General features: G+C 40.0%; 1 protein-coding gene across 6 annotated transcripts; it reads right to left on the reverse strand.

Moving 5' to 3' along the window:
• Positions 1 to 137: 137 nt before the first annotated feature.
• Positions 138 to 11,435, reverse strand: LOC145393035 (uncharacterized protein C3orf38). 6 transcript variants are annotated; one of them, XM_080267368.1, is made up of 5 exons: positions 10,117 to 10,138; positions 9,535 to 9,654; positions 6,576 to 6,704; positions 4,259 to 4,422; positions 138 to 1,095 (listed from the first exon to the last, which is right to left on the reverse strand). In XM_080267368.1, the coding sequence occupies exons 3-5, from the start codon at positions 6,700 to 6,702 to the stop codon at positions 373 to 375; spliced, it is 1,014 nt and encodes a 337-aa protein (XP_080123494.1). In that variant the 5' UTR covers positions 6,703 to 6,704; positions 9,535 to 9,654; positions 10,117 to 10,138; the 3' UTR covers positions 138 to 372. The 6 variants fall into 6 exon arrangements, with proteins under 6 accessions (XP_080123494.1, XP_080123496.1, XP_080123497.1 ...); XM_080267370.1 differs by lacking the exons at positions 9,535 to 9,654; positions 10,117 to 10,138 and adding an exon at positions 11,386 to 11,435; XM_080267371.1 differs by lacking the exon at positions 9,535 to 9,654 and having other exon boundaries at positions 4,259 to 4,413; positions 10,117 to 10,220.
• Positions 11,436 to 21,637: the final 10,202 nt, after the last annotated feature.

Consider the following 21,637-nt stretch of genomic DNA (forward strand, 5'->3'; position numbering starts at 1 on the left):
TGCCACAAGGAAACATCAGTTCAATGTACGGGACGGCCTCTGCAGGGGCAACTACTTACCTACAGCTTTTGGAAAAGTTTAGGAACCTCAAGTTTAAGAGTATACTACACATGTAGTGTTATACATCTTTTTGCTTCCCTTTGCTCATCAGATTAACTCAGTATGAAGCTAAGCAACCTACACACATTTACATTCATAACAGAGTGGCTGTAGGTAATATCAGTTTAGCTGTATTTTTAAAATACAATGTACAGGCATAATGACTGTTCATATGCAAAATTAGGAGCTACAAAACACATGTGTACACAGCAACCTTTACTAAGTATATAAAATATCACAGTCATTTTGGGTAAAATTATGTTGCATTACATATTACATAGTAATTTCAAATACCTGGCACTTAGGAAGGGTTGGAGGGGCTGAAGGAACAGCCTGTTTCAAGTTCAACTTGGTATACATAATTTTCCAAGTCTTATCAACTGGGCTACGTGCAAGGCCAAACTCTTGTTCAAACACTCCTACAAGTGAATTATCTTGATGAAGAGTCCCACATACCATTACTTTTACTAATCCATGACTACTGGAAAAAGCCTGCACTCCATTTTCAACATTAGGATTGAAAAGCAGCCTGAGCTCTGTAAAAGTGTCTTTCAGCAAAGTGCTGCAGGCAGTGTGACCCTTGGCAAACCTCTCAGTGGATGTGGCTCCAATTAAATATACTTCTGCAGAACAGTTGCTGCAGAAAATCTCTTCCCTTAGTGTGTCTCCTGCTATATGTGCACAAACTGGCTGCAAACGATTCACCATTGTATAGTACCAGTTACAGAAATGGCGGGTGAACTCGTCACTCTTAATAATTCCACCTGATGACGGATGTTGGTTTGATGTACCTTGGAGTTTCACATCTACAAATAAACCACCTGTGCCACTGTTTGTATGTCCCATAGGATTAATCATAACATTGTTTACTTGGATGTTGATATTTGATGGACTGTTTGTCTTACTGCTGGTTTGGTACTGATCACCTGCCTTGGTTAGATGGCTCTTCTTTTGTAGAGGATCCTTAGAAGGCTGAATTTTTTTGCCTTTTTTCTCCTGTGGGAGGAAATGATAAAATAAACAGAAACATAATATCACATTCAAAGTTTGCCAACAATCCTCTGCTAGTATTGTCCAATGTTTATTTTAAAAGTCCTTGGCCATGCATGCATGAGTAAGCCATGCACTTTCATTATATATTACTGATATGCCACTATTTTTTTTTCCCTGTTGGAAGAACATAAGTCAAGAGTGAGTGCAACGGAAATGAGTTCTTTGTGAGGATCATGTGAAGTTACATGGAGAGAGAGAGAGAGAAAGCAACAAACGAGGAAGTGAAGTAGCTCTGTGGTTTTCATGTAGATGTGACTGAAAGCATTAAGAGAAATGCTTTGAGATGGTCTGGCTATGTGGAAAGGAGGAAGAATGGGACTGACAAGAAGAGTGTATGAGTGATGTGGAGGGGGAGATCAAAGTCTGAGATGGAGGGATGGAGTGGAGAGAAACAATTTATGAGAAAGAGGGGTGGGAGTTGGAGACTGGGCGACCAAAATGACAGATGACAGAGTGCCATGGAGACAATTTGTTTGCGGCCACCCTTCATTATGACGTTAATGCATCTGGCTATAGACAGACCAACAGATGCCTGTACAGTACTGTTACCAACCCCAACTAGGGTTTTGGGTTTGAAATAAGAATTTTTCTTGTATCCTAGGTTTACTACTACCATCAAAGACTAATGAGTCCAGCCTACCTCAAGGAACAGCTTGTAGCTGTATAGCCAAATGCCTTAATCATATAAGAGATGGACACAAATCGCCATCATGTCACCCTGTCCCCTGCCATTTCGCTGCCCTCCCCCAACCTTACATCCCCCTCTCTCATATACCTCTCCACTCTACCCCTCCATCTCATCCTTGGTCTCCCCCTCCCTCTCTCTCCTCCACCTCGCTCACATACACTCTCCTCATTAGTTTCTCATTCTCCATCCTCTTCACATGGCCTAACCACCTCAATGTATTTCTCCTAAAGCATCCACATCTACACCACAATGCTCCTTCACTTCCACATTTGTCAGTCTCTCTCTCTCTCTCTCTCTCCATATAACTCCACATGCTCCTCTCAAATAACTTATTTCCACTGCTTTCACTCTTGCATCCTTCCAACAATGTCCAAGCTTCACTTCCGTACATTAGTTGGTATTACAAAACTGTCATGCAGCAACTTTTTTACTTCCATGCTCACTTCCCTATTTCTCATCACTGCTTTCAATGAACCAGCAACTTTCTTCCTTGCTGTACTCTTCCAAGCACTCCATCTTCCAAACTTCTGTTCTTACTCATCACAACACCGAAGTAGTTAAATGCACTTACATTTCCCATTTCCTCACTATCCAGCCTCATTATGCAGTGATGTTATTTCTCTTGAAGATCGCAACTTTATTCTCCCTACATACAGTATACCTTTAGATTTCATTTCTTACATACTCTCCCTGACTCATTCACCAAGCCTTGCAATTCCTCTCTGTCTGCACTTAACAATACAGTATCATCTGCAAATAACAAAACAGAAAGTTTCCAAATGCTGCCTGTCCAACATCCACTGCCCTACCTTGTACCTCTTTTATAACTCCATCCATATACAAACTGAACAACTATGAAGACATGACATATCCCTATTTCAATCCAACATTCAGCCAGAAAAATTTATTCAGTTCACCATCCACACGTGCTGAAGCCCTATTGCTGTCATACATACTCTTCATGGCATTCAACAGCTTCTCATTTACTCCATATATATTTAATATTTTCTACATTCCTTGTCTACCCACTCTGTCATATGCATTCTCCAAATTCATGAAGGCAGCATACAACTTCTGTCCTTTCTCTACAAACTTTTCAACTAAACACCTTGAAATGAATATCTGATCTACTGTACACAACCTCTTCCCTTTCTGAAACCTCCCTCTGCCAACTAATTCATCTGTTGCTTCCCTAACTCAGTCAATAAGTATTCTACCATATACAGTACTTTTCTTATTCCACTAAGAAGACAAACGCACCTATGATTACCACACACTTCTTTTCCCTCCTTTTCCTTTGTCTATCTATCTATCTATTGCCAGACACCTCGATCCTGTAAGGGGTGGCCACAGACAACTCACCTCCACGTCGCCTGTCCCCCGCCATTTCACTGCCCTGCTCCCAACTCACACCCCCCTCTCTCATATACCTCTCCACTCTATCCCTCCATCTCATCCTCAGCCTCCTCCTCCCTCTCCCCCCCTCCACCTCACTCACATACACTCTCCTCATCAGTCTCTCACCTTCCATCCCCCTTTGTACAGGGGAATAATTATACCCAACCTCCAATCCTATGAGACTCTACCTTTATCCCAGGGCGATCTGCACACCTTCCATATCCATTCTATTACTATCTCTTCCCCCTGCTTCGGTATTTTACCACAAATTACTACTACTGTACTGTACAGGTAGTAGTTTCAACCTGAACTCCATGTAAATGTGGTTAAGTTTCCCACCTGGAAGTGCTATGGAGGTCCAGCTACTGGGCTTCTTACTCCACACCATTTCTGTGGTACTATAGTCAACACTTCAATGATTAGGGAACAAAGATCAGTGCAAATTGTGATTTACAGTAATTCAAATAATTATACTTTTTCTAAAAAGATCTCTACAACTATTATTTAACAACAGTACTGTATGTGATTGGCTAAAAACCCTATGAAGTGCCCCAAAACATCACCAGGCATTAGAATATACTTGATGAAAGTGTGTTTTCAGGTGATTTGATGACACTGGTTCCTATATTATCCCAGAGCACATCATAAAATAGTGCATTGTGAGATGGTTTAATTACTTGCAAATAACTGAAACCAGCAACAGTGAAACCTTGAATAGTGATGGATGACTGTACAGTACATCACTCAGACGATGGTAACTATCCACCTCCTGCCTTCCATATTTCTTGCTCCACCCTGAATGTCGGAGTATACTTCTTTTCATGTATATTTGTTGTGTTGTTTCACACTGTTATTAGATAAAAATATGTAACAGCTTTCATAATCATAACCAAGAGGAAATAGTTAACAAACTTTTGACTGTGACAGCACAACAGAAATATACTCCTATCATCTGACTGAGCTAGGGTTACTCTTAAAATACAAGTGCACAGCTGGTAAGTTTTAGAGCATACGACTTACCCAATATTCCTGAACAACAGAGGCATATTTGATCTTGCTGTACTGGGCATTTACAGTAACATTCTGACTGGTGAGGTATCCAAAGAGGACCTGTGATGTGATCTTGCGGTATGAGAACAGTCGGCCCAAATCTGGTGTGTGGATAAGGATAACATCTATGGCCTCTGAAAGGTGTGGATTATATTAGTAATCTCAACCATGGTGTAACTTACTATGATGTATTTTTCAAGTTATTTCAGGCTACTAACAAACAACATTATTCAAGATAAGATAATGCAAGTTGAGTCAAACTGTCTGCAGATCACAAGAATAAATTAAAGATCTCATCACTCTCAAGTAGTTAACACAAAACTGAATATCAGTGTAAACATCCTAACCCAGTTTCCCAAATATTCCTGACTTCTACACTCATGTCACACCAAAGTCTCACACCTGTATGTTAATGTGGATACTAACATAATTTCAGGCAACCCTATTGCAACCTCTCTACTCACACTTCTGTTTATCACCACAACTTCATATTACCAACCAACTTTTTTCTCAGGCATGCCACTCTTCACTTCTTCAGCACATATACCATTATGTAGTGTATACTGTACACAAAGTATACTGACTTCCACATAGGAGAGAATAACTTCTATTCAAAATACAATAAAAAGTATGTAGATATAAGCTTAAAAAAACTGTACTCCTGTACTTTTCATTCATATGATGTTAATACTGTAATTAATTCCATAACAAAGAAGGTGAATTTAACAGCAACCAAGCTGGATAAATTACTGCACACATCCTTAATACTTCATGCACTGTATGACATCTGGTACATGAAATATAATCCAAAAAAATGTACCAAACTAATGGAACACAGATGGTTAGCATGCCAAATACTGGTATGGGTAATTCTATTTTAGCAAATGCCTTCCAACTGTTGGCAGTTAATACGATGCAAATTTAACTTGGCAGTCATTATTTCTAAAGATGGAGTGCTTTTCACTGATTATACAATATGTACAGTCATGGTCATAAATAATCACCTATCCTCCTGTACCACTTGCCTCAGGCTGGCTCCTTTATGTACAGCAAGTCACACTGGAGTAAGAGGGGCTGAGAGGGAGGGGCCAGGGAGAGAAGGGAAGGCTGGGGGGAGGGGAGGAGATTGATGGTGCTAAGGAGGGAAGGGAGGGTAGGTAGGGGATGGAGAATGAAATGCAAAGTGGTGGCCACATAATTTGTGTATTTTCTTTCATTCAGGACGATATAAAGGAGTTACTATTCAGGAGACAAAGCCACACCTTGTATAACTGCGTCAGATAACAAGCTTTAGATAGGTGGTGATATTATGGGCTGGCTCATGAGAAATATACTGATGTGACAGATCAAATATTACTGTGAAGCCAGATATTTGTGTTTATCCGTTTATTTTGACTTCGGATGCAGAATGGAATCTGGATGGCTTTGACATCCGTAATGTTTGTGTAAGAAATGTCCTCTACCCTTATATCTCTATGAAAAGGCTATTTAATATAATTTTGCATAAAAGGTAAATAAATTTGATGTCTGTGAATATGGGTGGATATAATGATGGTATCTCTCATAATCTGTTAAGAAGGAAAATGAAACAAACTCCTACCCATACTCCCCAAATATATCTATGTCAATTTTACTGACACTTGTCATGCCAAAACAACCAGGAAAGCCTTAGTAAGTAGTCCAGTGGCCTCCTGCCTTTATAACCTCTTGCAGTCTTTGTGGCACCAAGGAAACAATGTTGTTTATAGTTTGCTGGTTTCGTCTGAACAGTTCCCACTCATCTTTGGTGTGCTGGAGGAGACGGGCTCGTGTCCTCTCGTTCTCTGGCTTCCACGCGTTGACAATCTGGGTCCACACAATCTCGATGGCTCTGCACTAATGTTTGATCTATCACACCAGTATATTTTTCATGAGCCAGCCCATGATATCACTACCTATCTAAAGCGTGTTATCTGATGCCACTATACAAGGTGTAATGTGGCTTTATCTACTGAATACTAACTCCTTTATATTATGCCCTGAATGAAAGAAAATACACAAATTATGTGGCCACCACTTGGCATTTCATTCTCCCTTCCCTACCTACCCTCTCTGCCCTCCCTCACTCCACTCCAGCACCATCACTCCCCTGTCTCCCCACCTTCCCTTCTCTCTCTGGCCCCTCCCTATCAGCCCCTCTTACTCCAATGTGACCTGACATGCATAATGCAGCCAGCCTGAGGCATGGGATACAGGAGGATAGGTGATTATTTATGACCACAACTGTACATGTTGTAAACTACCACACCTTTTTTGGACTGTGGAAGAATGCGATTGTTGGTGGCTGTGTGTGCTAGGGACAGGAGGTCCTCTTCATCCAAGCCACCCAGCAGCTGACGAACATTTGATGCTTGTGGTGTAGAAGCAAGGCTCATGGCTGGAGGGAAAAAATTACATTAACCCCTTCAATCACTGGAGAGAGAGAGAGAGAGAGAGAGAGAGAGAAAAAAAAAATCACTGCTGGAGGGAAAAAAAAAAAAAAATCAAGCTGCTTAAACTAAACTGTATACCCTGTCAGAAATATAAATAATGGAGTAACAACACTGGCAAGTGCTAGCAAAAGGTGATTTAAAATTACTAAATATTTCAAAATACTTAAATTGCAGTTGTGGCTTCCAATAAATATTATCTGTATAGCTGGTAGAAAGGGATCAGCAACATTACAGCCAGCTCTCACTTAACGCATGATCAGAGTGTGTGAACCTCACACAACACGCAAGGCAATTTTTAAGGCTGGGAAATGGTCAAAACACAAAAATGAAGTATTTATCACAGGTGGAAAAAATCTGTCCATATTTTCGAAAACCGTACTACACCGCAATGATGGGAATTACGCGGCCTGAGGCCACAAATTATGGTTTAAACAGCCACTACGCAAAAAAAATGGTCATAATGCACTGGGAAACAGGCATAATGTGGGCAGCGATAGCCACAGCGCGGGTTGCATCTGCCTGTGATGTATGGCCGTCATGTGTCTGCGTGGGGTGTTGTCACAGTCCACTAAGCATTCCTGCCCCAGCTGAGCCAACCCTCTCCCCATGCTCTGGCTGCACATGTGCTGTGTTATCTTTGCCTTTTTTTTTCTTCTTCTTCTTCTTCTTTTTGCCACCTGACCCAGCCCAACAACTCGACGCCCGAGGATGCCATGCAATGCATTGATGAGCTGGGCAGGGAACATTGTGAGGCGGAGGAGCAAGGGGATCAGGCTGAGGCACAAACCATGGCACCAGTTATGACCAAGGCTCACATATATATAACATCTTGGCTGGTGCAGAGGCACTCATGGAAATCATCGTGGCTTATGAAGTGGATGAGGTTCGGAAGGCTGATATGGTGGACACTGTGTGTCATGCAATGTGACTGTATGAAGAACTAAGGCAAGAAAAAATACAAAGCCACCAGACTACTCACCCGCTACTTTCGTCCTCGACAAATGCCAGAGCAAGAGCCAGAGGAAGATGCTATGTCTGTGGGTTCCCTTGAATTTGAAGGACTTGTGCAGGAGGCAGAAGAGTTGCAACAGAGGATTGTGGATGTACAGGATTTACCTTCTTCCTCAGGTGAGGACTCCATGGAGCCAGCATGGCAAGAGGACCATGCTGGGGACCAGTAGGAGTCCTGCCCTGCCTTGGAACCCCACTCCCCCTCTCCCCAGCAAGACCACAACCTCTTCCACTCAAGGTGGGGAATCCTCTGTGTTTGTATGTAATGAAGTCATTATTAGGTAAGTAAATGTCCCAGGAAAAATCCCTCGAAATTGTCCCAAAAGTAAGCTTGGGGCTGGCTTGGGTACACGTACCATGAAATCCTTTGACGTGTAAATATATGGCCCTATAATGGGAAAATCTCATAAAGCGGGACCTTCCTGGGGCAAAATTCATGTGTTATGTGACAGCTTGCTGTACAGTACTTGGTTCTTGGAGCTGATTGATGTGAACCTGTAGAACTCCCATGCATGAAATTTACAGTTGTATTTGGTGGTAGGTGGTGGCGACCATCATCCACTCACTTGATGCAGTGCTGCCTACTTCTTCCTTCATTTTTATCATTTTTTTCTGTGTCTAGCTTCTTCATTCTATTTCTCCCATCTTTCCTGTCATTTCTTATTACTCATCCTTCCTTTTCTGGTGGCTTTACAATGAGTGAGAAGCCTATTCCTGTAAGCCAGGAAGCCATTCACAACACTGGATGGTAACCATATAACCAACCCAAATGTGTTCCCTATGTGTCAAAAAGTAGGCTGGCAGATGGGTTAGTGTCCCTCCCCATAAGAAAGTAACTCAAAAGACAAATGGCCACCTCTTACATGATTATGGGGTCTGGATATATATACAGATACTGATTTTTCTCATAATAAACTACAGTATTACACGACATTCATTGTGATGGCCTTAAAAAGTTGTGGAAATGCATAATTTTGATGACCAATTATAAAACCACTCATTTTACACGCAAAGCACAGCAGCGGCCACCCACCATGTAGGACTTTTAGGCTGATTTGGCTCCTGTGTCAATCTGTCACTAATTGTTCATCCCATCTAAACTAAGCTAATATGACCTAACCTAACCTAACACAACCTAATTCAACCAAACCTAATAATTTAACTTAACCAACCTGAATGATTTGGGGACGAATAAGTTTCTGGTCTGAATCGACCCACTGCCCTCTGTATGACGCCACTACCAATGACAACAACTGTAACTTGGAGCTCGGGTAAAATATTATTTTCTGCAGTATCTGAATGTCCTGTATGAATTATGGTATATAATCTTTAGTAACAAACTATATTTCTGCAGAATCTAGGTGTCAAGACAGTTTACAATTATGAAAGATTATCCGTCATTAAATTTTCATCAAAGTTAATGGGAGCTCTCCTACAGCTTGACCCTCACAGAATGGCATGAGGCCTGTAGGAACCCTCTCCGAATCTCACAGTGACAGCTTCTTTAGAGGTGGCATAGTTGTCCAGATCTTCTGAGGAAGACACACGTGGCAAAGGACTATGTCATAGCTAATGACAGGCCCATTCATTAAGCAGTACAACAGTGCGATGAAGTCTAATTCCTAGGGCAACAAGATTCCTCATATTGGTGCGTATACAGCAGAAACGTGGGCAATACAACACAAAATGAGTTATGATTTCCTCTTGGCCCCTGCACCACTGATAATATGGGGCTGGGGCCAGTCACAGTACTGTATTAAATACCTTATATTATATTGACAGTCAACACTGATGACATTATTCACTTCTTCTTGTGGGTATAAAGGGCCTTGGTCACAAGATGATCCAATGTCCTCCCTTAGCCAATGGTTCCTCCGACAACAACTGAAAACCCCACGTTTGCTGCAGCCACTGCAACTGATCTGTTGATTCTGTTGCCGAACCAGAACAAACGGGATCTCCAACAGTGTTGCCAAATGTTACAGATTTAAATGCGCAAGACTGAGGTCTGAATCTGAAATGCGCTAGGAAAACTTTTCGTCTTCCCTGTTAAGGATTATGGTGATGATAGTGATGGATAGTGATAATAGCATTAATATAATTATTATCAATTTGATGATAATAATAATCAGAGTAACTGAAACTACTTCTGCTGCTAATACTACTAGTATTAAATAATAATAATAATAATAATAATAATAATAATAATAATAATAATAACGGGCGCGGCGATACCACCTATAACAACTCACGATCTCAAGGTAATTTTGGTACATAATGCAACACAGATAGTTAACTGTTCCACCATGAGTGGAAATTATTGGAAAAAGACAATTTAATATATACCCATTTTGAGGTATTTAGGGAAGCGGCCGAAGGCAATGTTTACCGACGATCTCTCCGACTGGCCGCAATCCGCATTCAGTCGACTTGGGCCGCATTGCAGCAAGAAGTCGTTCAGGGTGTGGCAGAAGTTGGACTTCCCCCGAGTGCGACGCTGCCAATTTGACCACCAATTATCGGATTATCACTCTGTCTCTCTACCTACCCCCATCCCACCTGTTTCTCTCTCTCTCTCTCTCTCTATTATATATTGTATATATTTATTACTTATTTTCAACTTTTTTCCACACCACCTATGACAGGGGTTCTCAACCTATTTAGTCTTATGTACCCCTTGAAGTCTTTCAGTATTGGTCAAGTACCCCTTACCCACAATGCAGCATCAAGAAGGGTAAAAAGAAATGCATGGCTTATTGACTTAGTTTAAGTTGTGTTATATATGTGGAGCAGACAAACTTTTCAATTAATGTATGTCACTATGAGGTAGCGTTGATAGGAACTAGTTACTGTCATAGGGAAACACTATGTGACTGGCTGCTAACATGCAATACATTTACTAAAACAGAACTATAGCAGACAGTTTTCGATCATTGTGACAGTGAACTAGTGCTGCTTGCAGCTAGTTGCAACTTGTAACTAGTAACAGTGATAGGTAAGTCACTGTGTGTGTGAATAGCATAAAAAAAAATAATAAAACAGAACTAAATCAGACAGATTTTTCCAATAACTGTGACTGTGAGGCAGTGGTGCTATATACAGCTTATAACTAGTTACTCATGGGGAAATTACTGTGTGCGTGACTAGCGTCACTAGTATGAAAATTAACAAAATAGAATTAAGAAGGCATTGTGTTCCACTGACTGCGAACTAATGCTGATTGTTAAGCCTCGCAACTACTTATTAGTAACTAGTTACTTACTCATAGGGAAGTCAGTGTGTGTGACTGCATTAAAATACAAGTATATACTAATTCAGTGAGATGGTTGGGCCTGTTTCTTTACTACCAACAAGTCAATCCTCGGCACAGTCTTTGAAAGAGCCACTCTTATGTCGTCTTTGACTGCAAGACGTGAACGTAACTTGTTTTTAATCAAGCACAGTACCGAGGATCCCTGCTCACAGCGGTATGTAGAAGGAAACCATTACCAGTTATTACGGCTGCAGTGTAGGCACATGACTTCGTAGCTGCAAGCAAAATCCATGACAACTTAAACGAGGAAAAAAAATCAGACTACAAATACACTGGAAACCATGAAGCAGATCTCAACGTACCTGAGGGTGAGGGTAGTGAGGGAAGAGCGGAGAGTGGGTGACAGTGAGAGGCGAACAGTGCGTTTCACTTTGGTATCTGTTCGGTACGCGTGAGGAGAGACGTGATCGATAGAAAACGAGCAAGGGTGACTACTGTATTATGGGTTTGCAAGGTTGTGTGGCAAGTGTAGTCCAAGAGAGCTTTCTCTGAAATGACTTAACTCCAAGCGTTTCCTTGTTAACGTTGTCACTTAGTGTCCTGGTTCTAGTGGAGGACACATCTAGCCTTGCACATGTAGGCCACTTTCTACAAACAGGTTTGCAGTTATTTAAAACCGAAGTATTTTGAGAAACCTGTCACGTACCCCCAAAATTCCTTTCACGTACCCCTGGGGGTACGCGTACCCCAGGTTGAGAACCCCTGACCTATGAGGTAAAAGTCTAGGCGCGTTTTACTTTTAAGAGGTTTCCCCTGTAGGTCTAATCCTCTCTCTGACCCTGGGTCCCTTGCCGACCTCGGCGTGGCAACATGGGAAAAAAGCCCTACCACGTGTCATAGAATTCATTCAAATCGTTGTTATAATTCTAAAAAGTGATACTCAATGTACTATATAGCTTCCTTTACTATATACAGAATATAAAAAACAATTTCAAATAGCACATAGATGGGAAATAAAAGAGAGGCATGTACTACGGTTGATTTGGCAGCATCTCTAGAGGTGATTCACCAGGTGGGCCCCACCCTGAACGGACTTCTTGTGGTGAAAGGACCATAAACATATTCCTGACTGGACGCATTGATGATTTAACCAAACACGTTTGACAGCCAGCTTTCATAATAAAAAATGCGCGTTAGGGAGGTTGAGTATGGCCGGCTGCTGGCAGACGTCGGCAGAATATTTACGCATTCAAAGATAGCCTACTCTTCACCTTTCATTATTGTTCTTATCCCCTCATGACAACTTGAGGTTTTGCCTCATAACCCCAGACATATTGAACAGTTGTGGGGGGTATCACATCCTTGTCACATTTCAACACTGGCTTTGGTAGGCCTACCCACCTTCCTTTATATAGGCTTCGCAACACTCTCTTATAAACTCTTTAATAGCATTCTTCAGCTTTCCTTTCACACCATGCATACACGATACATTCAACAATCTCCCACTTTATTTACCTTCTTGTATGCATTTTCTAGACCCATAACTATCTTATAGTCCTGTACACTTTATCTCTTCCTAGATATTTGATCCATACATCCTGTATCACTTACAATGCCACTCTGTCACTCACAAGGCCTTCTGATATATCATTTACCTTTTTATGATATTCTTCCATATACTGTACTTTCCTGCAGCACTCACCAGAGTTATGCCACAGTAAAGTTTGCTCTTACTGGTATTTCATTGCTCTTACTGGTATTTCAGTCACCATCACTTTGTTTCATTTTGTTTATAAAGGCTTCAGTGTGCTTGCATGCATCAGCCTTGGTCACCTAAAGACGGCTGTCCATGCTTCTTGATCTCTGGCAGCCTCTTTATTCAGTCCCTTATTAGTGAGGTGGTCACACTCCATGACCTCACCCCAGGTCTTTTTTGTACTGCCTCTTGCAACCCTACCCACAACATTTACACTTCTCACTCTCTGCATCCAACTGTCATCCCCCAGCCTCTCTGCATGCCCAAACCAGCTCAGTCTACATCTCCTCATCACAACACCAATACAATCCAGTCCCATCCTTCCTAAGTTCCATCATAAACCTAGCTCCCCCCCAGGCCTTGCATTCATGGACTGACTGTGCATCCACCTAATTATTGTCATTTCTGTATGTTTGAGCCTGCAAATCTCCTCTTCCTTTACTGCGCAGGTCTCACTGTGATACAGCATTACACTCTTAACACATGCTGCATTCACAGATCTCTTAGCACAGAGAGAGAGAGCCCTCTTAATGTCAGGAGTGGCAACAGCTCCCAGAACTTCATCCAACCACTTCTCACTCTAGCCACAGAGCTAGCTCCAGCAGCACTTCCAGCACATAACGTCTCCCAAGTAACATAACTCTTCTACATACAAGACTCATGTATATTTTTGTATAAGGGAACAAGAAAAGCTTTCCACTCTGCTGGCATAGTTCCAGTCATTCAAGCTTTCTTACATAATTTCCATCAGACATTTGATTCCAGTCTCTCCACTGCACTTCATCACCTTTGCAAACACCTCATCAACACCAGATACTCCTCCATTCTTTACTGTTTCGTAGCATTCGAGGTAATACTGAATTAAGAACTGGCAAGCATTCTGAACTTATGTTGGATTTATAGGAACACGTTTGAGGTTTCAAGATTCTGTGTGCTAGGACAACTGAAACACAGAGAACGATTCCTAGGTGAAGACAGCTTAGAGAACCACAACAAAGGCGAGATGATGGAGTCAGATAATTAAGGAATTGAAGAATTATTTAACTATGATGCATTTCATACACTACTCAGTGCATTTTCATACTCTTATTTTTGTACTTTTCTAGCCTTAAGAAACAAAGAATATCCATAGTGGGTTTCATATGTACTTACCTTCATGCACTGATACTGAACTGCACATTACTGTACAAAGTTAATAAGAGAAGAGTTTAATTAATGAGGTTCAGTCTTGGTTGGGAAAATAAGTGTGTAATATACCTGTAATCAGCGGTCATGTACCGAGTGACTGGAGAGTAGCAAGGCATGGTTCTTTTTGAAATTGTGTTTGTACAAGGCTTAGGCTCTTGTGCCATAATCCATTACTTAATTGGCATACGGTACATTCACCTCAATGTAAACATGTTATTTGGCACTTACAGCTTTTTCTGGTAGCTAGCTGGTTCAGTCACCAGTTCTCTTTAATGAACTGTACTTCTGTATCACCGCTTATTTTATTCAATTTTCTGACTGTGTCTTCTTGACCTATATGCAGGTATTAGAGTAAACTGCATTGTCTTTCTAGGTGACAGAGGCTTGGGTGTTTTTTATGTTGGCCATCTGTGTTGAATGCTAGGCTGTGGATAAACATACAGTATACAGCAGATTCTTTTAGTGTTTTGATCATATTATAGTTCATGTTACATCTATCTACCTTCCAGTCCTTTGCAATATTAAGAGCAAAGGCACTCTGGGCTAGGTTACTCACTAAAGACATCCCAAGAATGATCATTGGTATGCTACTGTACTATATTCACAGAGTGAGGAGATCAGGCAACAAAATACGGTAGTGCACGCAGTCAGTATGATTTTCATGTAATGGAATGGGGTCACTTTCACAACTTGCAATTCTAAGTTGTGGTGGCATGAAATACAGTAAGTCTTAGTTAAGAAGAAATGAGTCTCCTTGGTCACTAGTCAAATCAACCCTCCAATCTCACCACACATGCCATCAAATGAGCTACAATGGGTTTGAGATCTTTGTTTGGCTTAGAAAACATGCACAAGAAGTAACTTTTTATTATTGGTCTTACCACTACAGGTATTACCAAAAGTTATAAGAATATATGTATATATACACAGACTATATATATATATATATCTGAACATGAACAATGTACACTGAACATATAACATTCTCAACAAGTTCAACTGATGCCACTGTAAGGCACATTTTGGACTATTATAAAACATAGAAAATAATACAAAAATAAATCTGTCCATGAGCATATGACAGGAAGGTATAGTGAAGACATATCTTTGCATTTTGGAGGTTAGGTACTGGGTGGATATGAGATTAAGTCTGAGGACGTAATTTTCGGACAACATTGCTCAGCTAGGCGAGACATTTCAAACTAGGGGGTAAAGTATAGTCTTCATTTACTCCTAGAGTACATGAGGCCTCCCTTGAGCTGAACAAAATTAACCATATGTAACAAGTATGAAATACAACATGTCATCATAGTAAAAGTGTTATCTAGGAAGTAAAGTCAACTAAGGAGGACAACTGTGCATTTCCCACTGAGGAACACTGAGACTTGCATCAATGTCTTGGACAGTGAGTGAGAAGAGACTGATTTTCTGCAATGGAATACAGAAGATACAATTAAATCACTTCATATAAGAAAGAAACACAGAATATATACAACTAAATCGCCTCATAGACGAAAGGAATATGGAAGAGATACAACACAAAATGCAGTACAGTGTGGAGGAACATAATCTGACAAAAGATGTGGCAACACTGAATTTCACTAAGCAGAGGTACATGGGAGGGAAGTGAAGGAATATCAGGAAGTCTAGAAGCATTAAATGATGTTAAGAGAAGAAAGGAATGAGTGAATATGGACAAAAATTAAAAGAAAAAACAGTGAATGTCATGTCACTCAATGGTACTGACTGACTATTTTCTAAAACCAAATTATGCATTCTTTACATTCAGCTGAACTCAACTGCTCCTATGAATATTTCCTCTGTTCTAGTTTAGATGCTAACCAACAAAAATCCTTTACTTCTGTTTGTTGCCACAGTCATATTTGTAAGTGAATTTGGTAAGCACACAAACCAATAACATTTTAATACTAAGTTAAAGTGGAATTAACTGTCTGATGTAGTTACTGATAATACAGCTACCATATCCTGGAATGATACCTACTTTCTTTTGTTCCAGGATAGCTATAATGATAACAGTATCTACATGTGATGGTCCACGATATCTATAATGATAACAGTAACTACATGTGATGGTCCAGGATATCTATAATGACAACAGTATTTAAATGTGATGGTCCAGAATAACCAAATTCAGTGTTGCTTGCAGTCCCCCCCCCCAGTTCTCTCCCCCCCCCCCAATATTTTGCATCAACTTGCCAGAAAATACTGCATCTAGCCCCAATACAAGGACTCTTTTAGAGGAAACATGGCATCATTTGGGGGTTACATTATACCAGATCCCCAAACTGAATCATAATTGTGAGAATGATAAACATTAAATTATGTCACATAAGATGTCAATCATATCTGTCCATGAACATTTAATTGCTATATTGAGAAAAGATGAAGCAGAGGAAATAGTCATGAATATACATACAAAAACAGTATACCCAGGAGTAGATTCTCAACAACAACTAAGACACAAGGAAGTTGTGAAGAGATAAACAAAGGATTCAAATGATGATGAGAGTAGGATGATCCAAAACCAACACCATATTTGACAAGTGTGAGAATGGGTCCCCTCTGTAGATTTCACTGTTTGATACTGTTGTATTGTTTATATACTGTAATATATATATATATATATATATATATATATATATATATATATATATATATATATATATATATATATATATGTGTGTGTGTGTGTGTGTGTGTGTGTGTGTGTGGCAGATTAGTTTAAGACTCTCAGTACCATCACTCAACCCAGCCAGTTTGGATGCTGGTAAACTGGGTTTTTGTTATGGGAAAGCTGCTGCATTTGCATTAACTCTTTATGGGTGAGACAACTCCAGGACAGGCAATCTGCATAAGCTGATGTTATGCTTAAATTTTCCCACACAACAGACTGTAAACTGTCAGAAACTGGCAAAGGAACTTAAACATGGATTCATTCTGTAATTTACTGCATATTAAATATGGTAGGTGGTGGTGCCTATCATCACCTCACTTATGCGGTGCTACCTACCTCATCCTTCATATCTATCATTCTTTTGTGTTTGATCAAACAGACTAGGGTAGCACAACAACAACTGCACTTTATGGTAATCATTCTGTAATTTACTATAGTTAGCAGTGGAAAAGAACATTTAAAAAAAAAGTGAATTATAAGGAATGGATTTTTGTTCTAGCTCCAGCTATGCAACTGTTTTCACTATGAGTGAAATATGGTCACCATTAACCCTTGCACTGGTCAAAACAACTAAATTTTCTATTTCAGCTAATGTCAGATAACTTTTGTTCAGCAGAGAGAGTCATAGGAATCTGAGTATCAAAGTGAAAATCTACTCAAGTGTATCAAGCAATAATGTACTGTATATGAAAAAATATATAAAACTGTCAAACTGAAAAGGGAAGACCTACCGCATCTGCAGTAAGTAACATCTGGAAATATACCGGTGTATGAAAGAAGTGATCTATAACATGGCAGACAGTGAAAAGTGAATATAATCTTGTGAAAAAAACCATACACAGATATTATACAAAATAATCATGGATATGTCAGTCAACAATAAGTATCATGCAAGACTATGAGTTACCATAAACCCCTTCACCACAATGACACTTCAATATTCTTACTACCAACAGCCACTCTTACTCAGCCTAAGGAAGACCTCTCAACAGTGAAAGAGGTATTTTACATATTTAGTTTTTAAATTAGCGTTAAAACAACCTCCATTAATTCCTTTACTATGCTGATGTTTAATTCCATTCTTGTTTCCATCCATCATCCAATCCTACATTGCCCCATGAGGGGCACAGGAGTGTGGGGCTAAGCAGTTGGTCCCGACATTTAAGCTGAGAGTGACCCAACCATCCCTTGGATATAAACCTTCACTGGCTCAATCCAATTGGAGCACAATAATTACTCACTAAACCACCAGGCACCAAAATTTGGTTATATGGTTGCCACCCAGCATAGTAAATGGTTTCCTGGTGTACAGGGAACCATTTGGCTTGTCACTCAGTGTAGAGTCACCCACAGGCAGAAGAAAGAGGAAAGAATGAAGGAAAGAAAGACAGAAGTGGAAGTGTAAAGTTCTTGTTTCCACTAGACAAATTTATTCGGTCCAGGGGAAGCCCCATACGGTGATGGGGTCAGAAATAATCTCTAACCCCTTTCATTGTAATGACATATCAAATTTATCTTTCTTCTACCAGAGAAATATACTCAGATCAGGGTAAACCTCTTGCAGTGATGGGGGTTACAATACTTCACTGACAAATACAACAGATTTACACACTGGAGTATTAACCCCTTCAACTCACAGATGTATTTTCTTATTTCATTCTTCCTACTTTGAGACAATAATAATCAGCTTAGGGCGAGACATTAGACTGTGAAGGGGTTAGTGAAGGCTGTCTAACCCTTCCAATTTAAAAAGCCTCTCCAAAGCATAACATAACAGTCAAGAGGTGGCAAGAACAAAATAAAACTAAGTTCTTGGGGTCAAAGGCTGAACTATTATGTAAATGTATAAGGTTAAATGCATTATGAAAGCTAGACAAGAGGGGCTGCAACCTTGGCTGGAAGATTTTGTACACATCACCTAACACTTGGGGCCACACTTTCATCAGCTTTGGAAAGTTTTCACACTTTTTCTTATTGACTCATTTTACTTAGTACATACTGTTAAAGGGATGCTTTCATGTGGTGGCGCAATTACAGTTAACAAATGCCCCTCAACTCACTCCCTGTCTCTTGAAAGAAGTGTGGATTGCAGGAAATTGGCAAATTCAGCTTGCAGCCTATCAGGTTCACATCAGGATGGGCCTGGGGCCAAAACAACAACAGTACCTGTATTGTCCTGTATGTTATTTAAAACATTATACATTAAGTGAAACTGTAAAAAGAACATACAAGAAAATATCAATGTGCCTGATATAACAAAAGGTACTATGAAGCTCCTTAACTAACTAGGTACTAGGAAGCCCTTTTACTGACAAGAATACTGACCCTTTACCTCGTCATTTTGTCCGTTTATCTAACATCCAGACTTTTACTGCCCCATCAGGGAGCCTGGGCCTAGGTTAAATAGTTCAGACATTTATGGTGAGAATGACATGTTGCTTTGTGGTTGGTGGGGGCGCTCACCATCCACTCACTCGATGAATTGCTGCTCACAGATGCCTGTCCTTTCCTCTCTTCCTTCTTTCCATCCTTCCTCTTCTGTCTATCTTTCCTTCATTTTTTCCTCTTCCTTCTGTCTATGGGTGACTCTACACTAAGTGACATGCCAAATGGTTTCCTGTACACCAGGAAACCATTTACTACGTTGGGTGGTAACTATATAACCAAATTACGGGACCTGCGGGTTAGTGGGCATTTAAGGTGCTCCAGTTGGATTGAACTGGTGCAGGTTTATATCCAAGGGGAGGTTGGGGTTTATTGCTCACGTAATGCCACTCACGGATGAGTGAGGTTGGTCACTCTCATCTTAAAATTGTCAGGACCAACTTGCCTAGCCCTGGGCTTCTATGCTCCTCATGGGGCAGCACTGGATCAGATGATGAATGAATGAATGAATGTAACATATTGGTCACCTGAGTGGTATTAAGTGTTCTCCATATTAGTTGTCCCCCAAACTTCAACCCATAGCAGTTCAGCTGTTCCAGATTTCTCAAGAATAAAGGACACCTGTGGTTTGATGTATGGATTTTTCCCCCCCATTCTTTTGTTCATCTGTATTTAAAAAACAGCCCTCAGATGCAGACATTTAGGGGCCACTCGTTGGACAACTTAGCCTACTACACCAGTATACTGTGCAGTTGATGTAAGAGTATTCTCATCCTCAATGTGCTTCACGAACATAAACACATCATGAACAGCTGAAATAGTATGCAGTAATTTCTTAATGCTGGAGACATGTTCCAGAAAATTACTGTTTCAGGTTAGGATTAGGTTGTGGTGCTTGAGATGATCTCCAATATTAGAGAAAATAAATGATTTTCAAGACTAAAAATCAAGCCTTAAACTGTAAATGATGAGATTAGATGTATATGACTATCTGTATGTAATGTATTAAATGTCGGAGTCCATAGACAATACAAGGATATAGTGATACATACTGAGATTAATACTAGTGTGCTTTCCATCAACCCTGACTCCTCCTGCACATTCTGACCACTAAAAGATCAATTTTTGTATTACAGTATATGAAATGAGTCCCTAAACTGTATTTTTATTGCAAATTACATGTTTGGTGAAAGCATGCAAAACATGGAAGTACTATATGGTTTGTCTTATTTCAATTATTTTTATCTTAATGTCACATCATTTGTCAAAGTAATACAGAACTGAATCAACCTACCACAAGCCAAAATATATGAATAAACATTGCTTACTCAGGCCAGATCTGATTACTGTATTGGCACTTCTTTTGTTATCTGAACTACCTTAACTGTAAGTCTGTTCGTTTGTAAGAGAGAGAGAGAGAGAGACAGAGAGAGAGCTATCACTGTTGACAAAGCTTACCTGACTTTCACAGGATTCCTTATTTTCATTAAAATGTTGAGAAATTTAAAATCAGCCAACCTTCATTTCCAAGCTGTTAAAGGCTAGATGAAGTCTCACCAGCCTAGGTTTGAATACAGGCAATCTGTGTTATTCATAATACTTTTCTGACAGTCTTTCTTATTATTTTCCCTACAGTAAATTAAAAGAAAAATTTCTATGTAAAGAGCACAGATTTCAAGACTCATCCCTTACTGATAATGAAAACTGCACACACTGTACTCATGTGGAACTAAACATGCTTAAACCTCAAATCGCAAAATAGAATGCAAACTCCTCCAATATTTGACAATAATTTCTGATGCATGAGACAAAGACGCTTTTCTGACCTTCCTACATAGTTACTAATTGCAGGCTAACCATACCAGATAACCACAGGCATTTCCTGAACAATCTTAAAAATTGAGGGTTTGGATTCCACTTTGCAATATAAGGTTTGTGCATATGACCCTAAAAATAGTTACCAATGAGCCTTTACACGGTTCTGCTGCCAAAATGGTGAAAATTTTTTGGTTTAGGCCCTAAATAATGTAGCACTAATACACTTCACTATTACTACATGCTTTAGTGCTGGCTGTCGGTTAACTTCAGTATAACATTCCCAGTCTAAATTACTCTTCACTTTAGTAATGTCTGTACAATTTTCTTTTTGCTACCATCAGATGATTCTCTTCAGCTTTGGGGAGATATCTTGTAATGAAAGGGCTAATGTAGGCCACATCCTAACTACTCCAGTTCAAAAACTCTTTATTCAGCAGACTAAAACCAGTAAAGTGCGTTTTGTGAGCACATGACGAGTGAGCGAGCGATTGTACATATGCCTATCTCCATAATTTCATCTTGGTGTAAACTTTCAACATTTCTGGTGAGGTAATTGAACAATAACATAAGAAAAACTGGGCTAAAATATTTACTTCTCACATTTTTTTCTCTCTCACACATATGTACACACATTTACAGTACACGCGTGCACTCGTGCATGTGCAATCAACATATGAAAGTGAAAAACAACTCATATCTCGCATGTGTCACTTTCATAGTGCTATAAATTGATTTCATAATGGAGCATGTCAACTGAGACTCTCGGTACATT

Source organism: Coenobita brevimanus, chromosome 23 (assembly GCF_032717465.1).
Source record: "Coenobita brevimanus isolate Jiangsu-jjx chromosome 23, ASM3271746v2, whole genome shotgun sequence".
Lineage (NCBI taxonomy): Eukaryota > Metazoa > Arthropoda > Malacostraca > Decapoda > Coenobitidae > Coenobita > Coenobita brevimanus.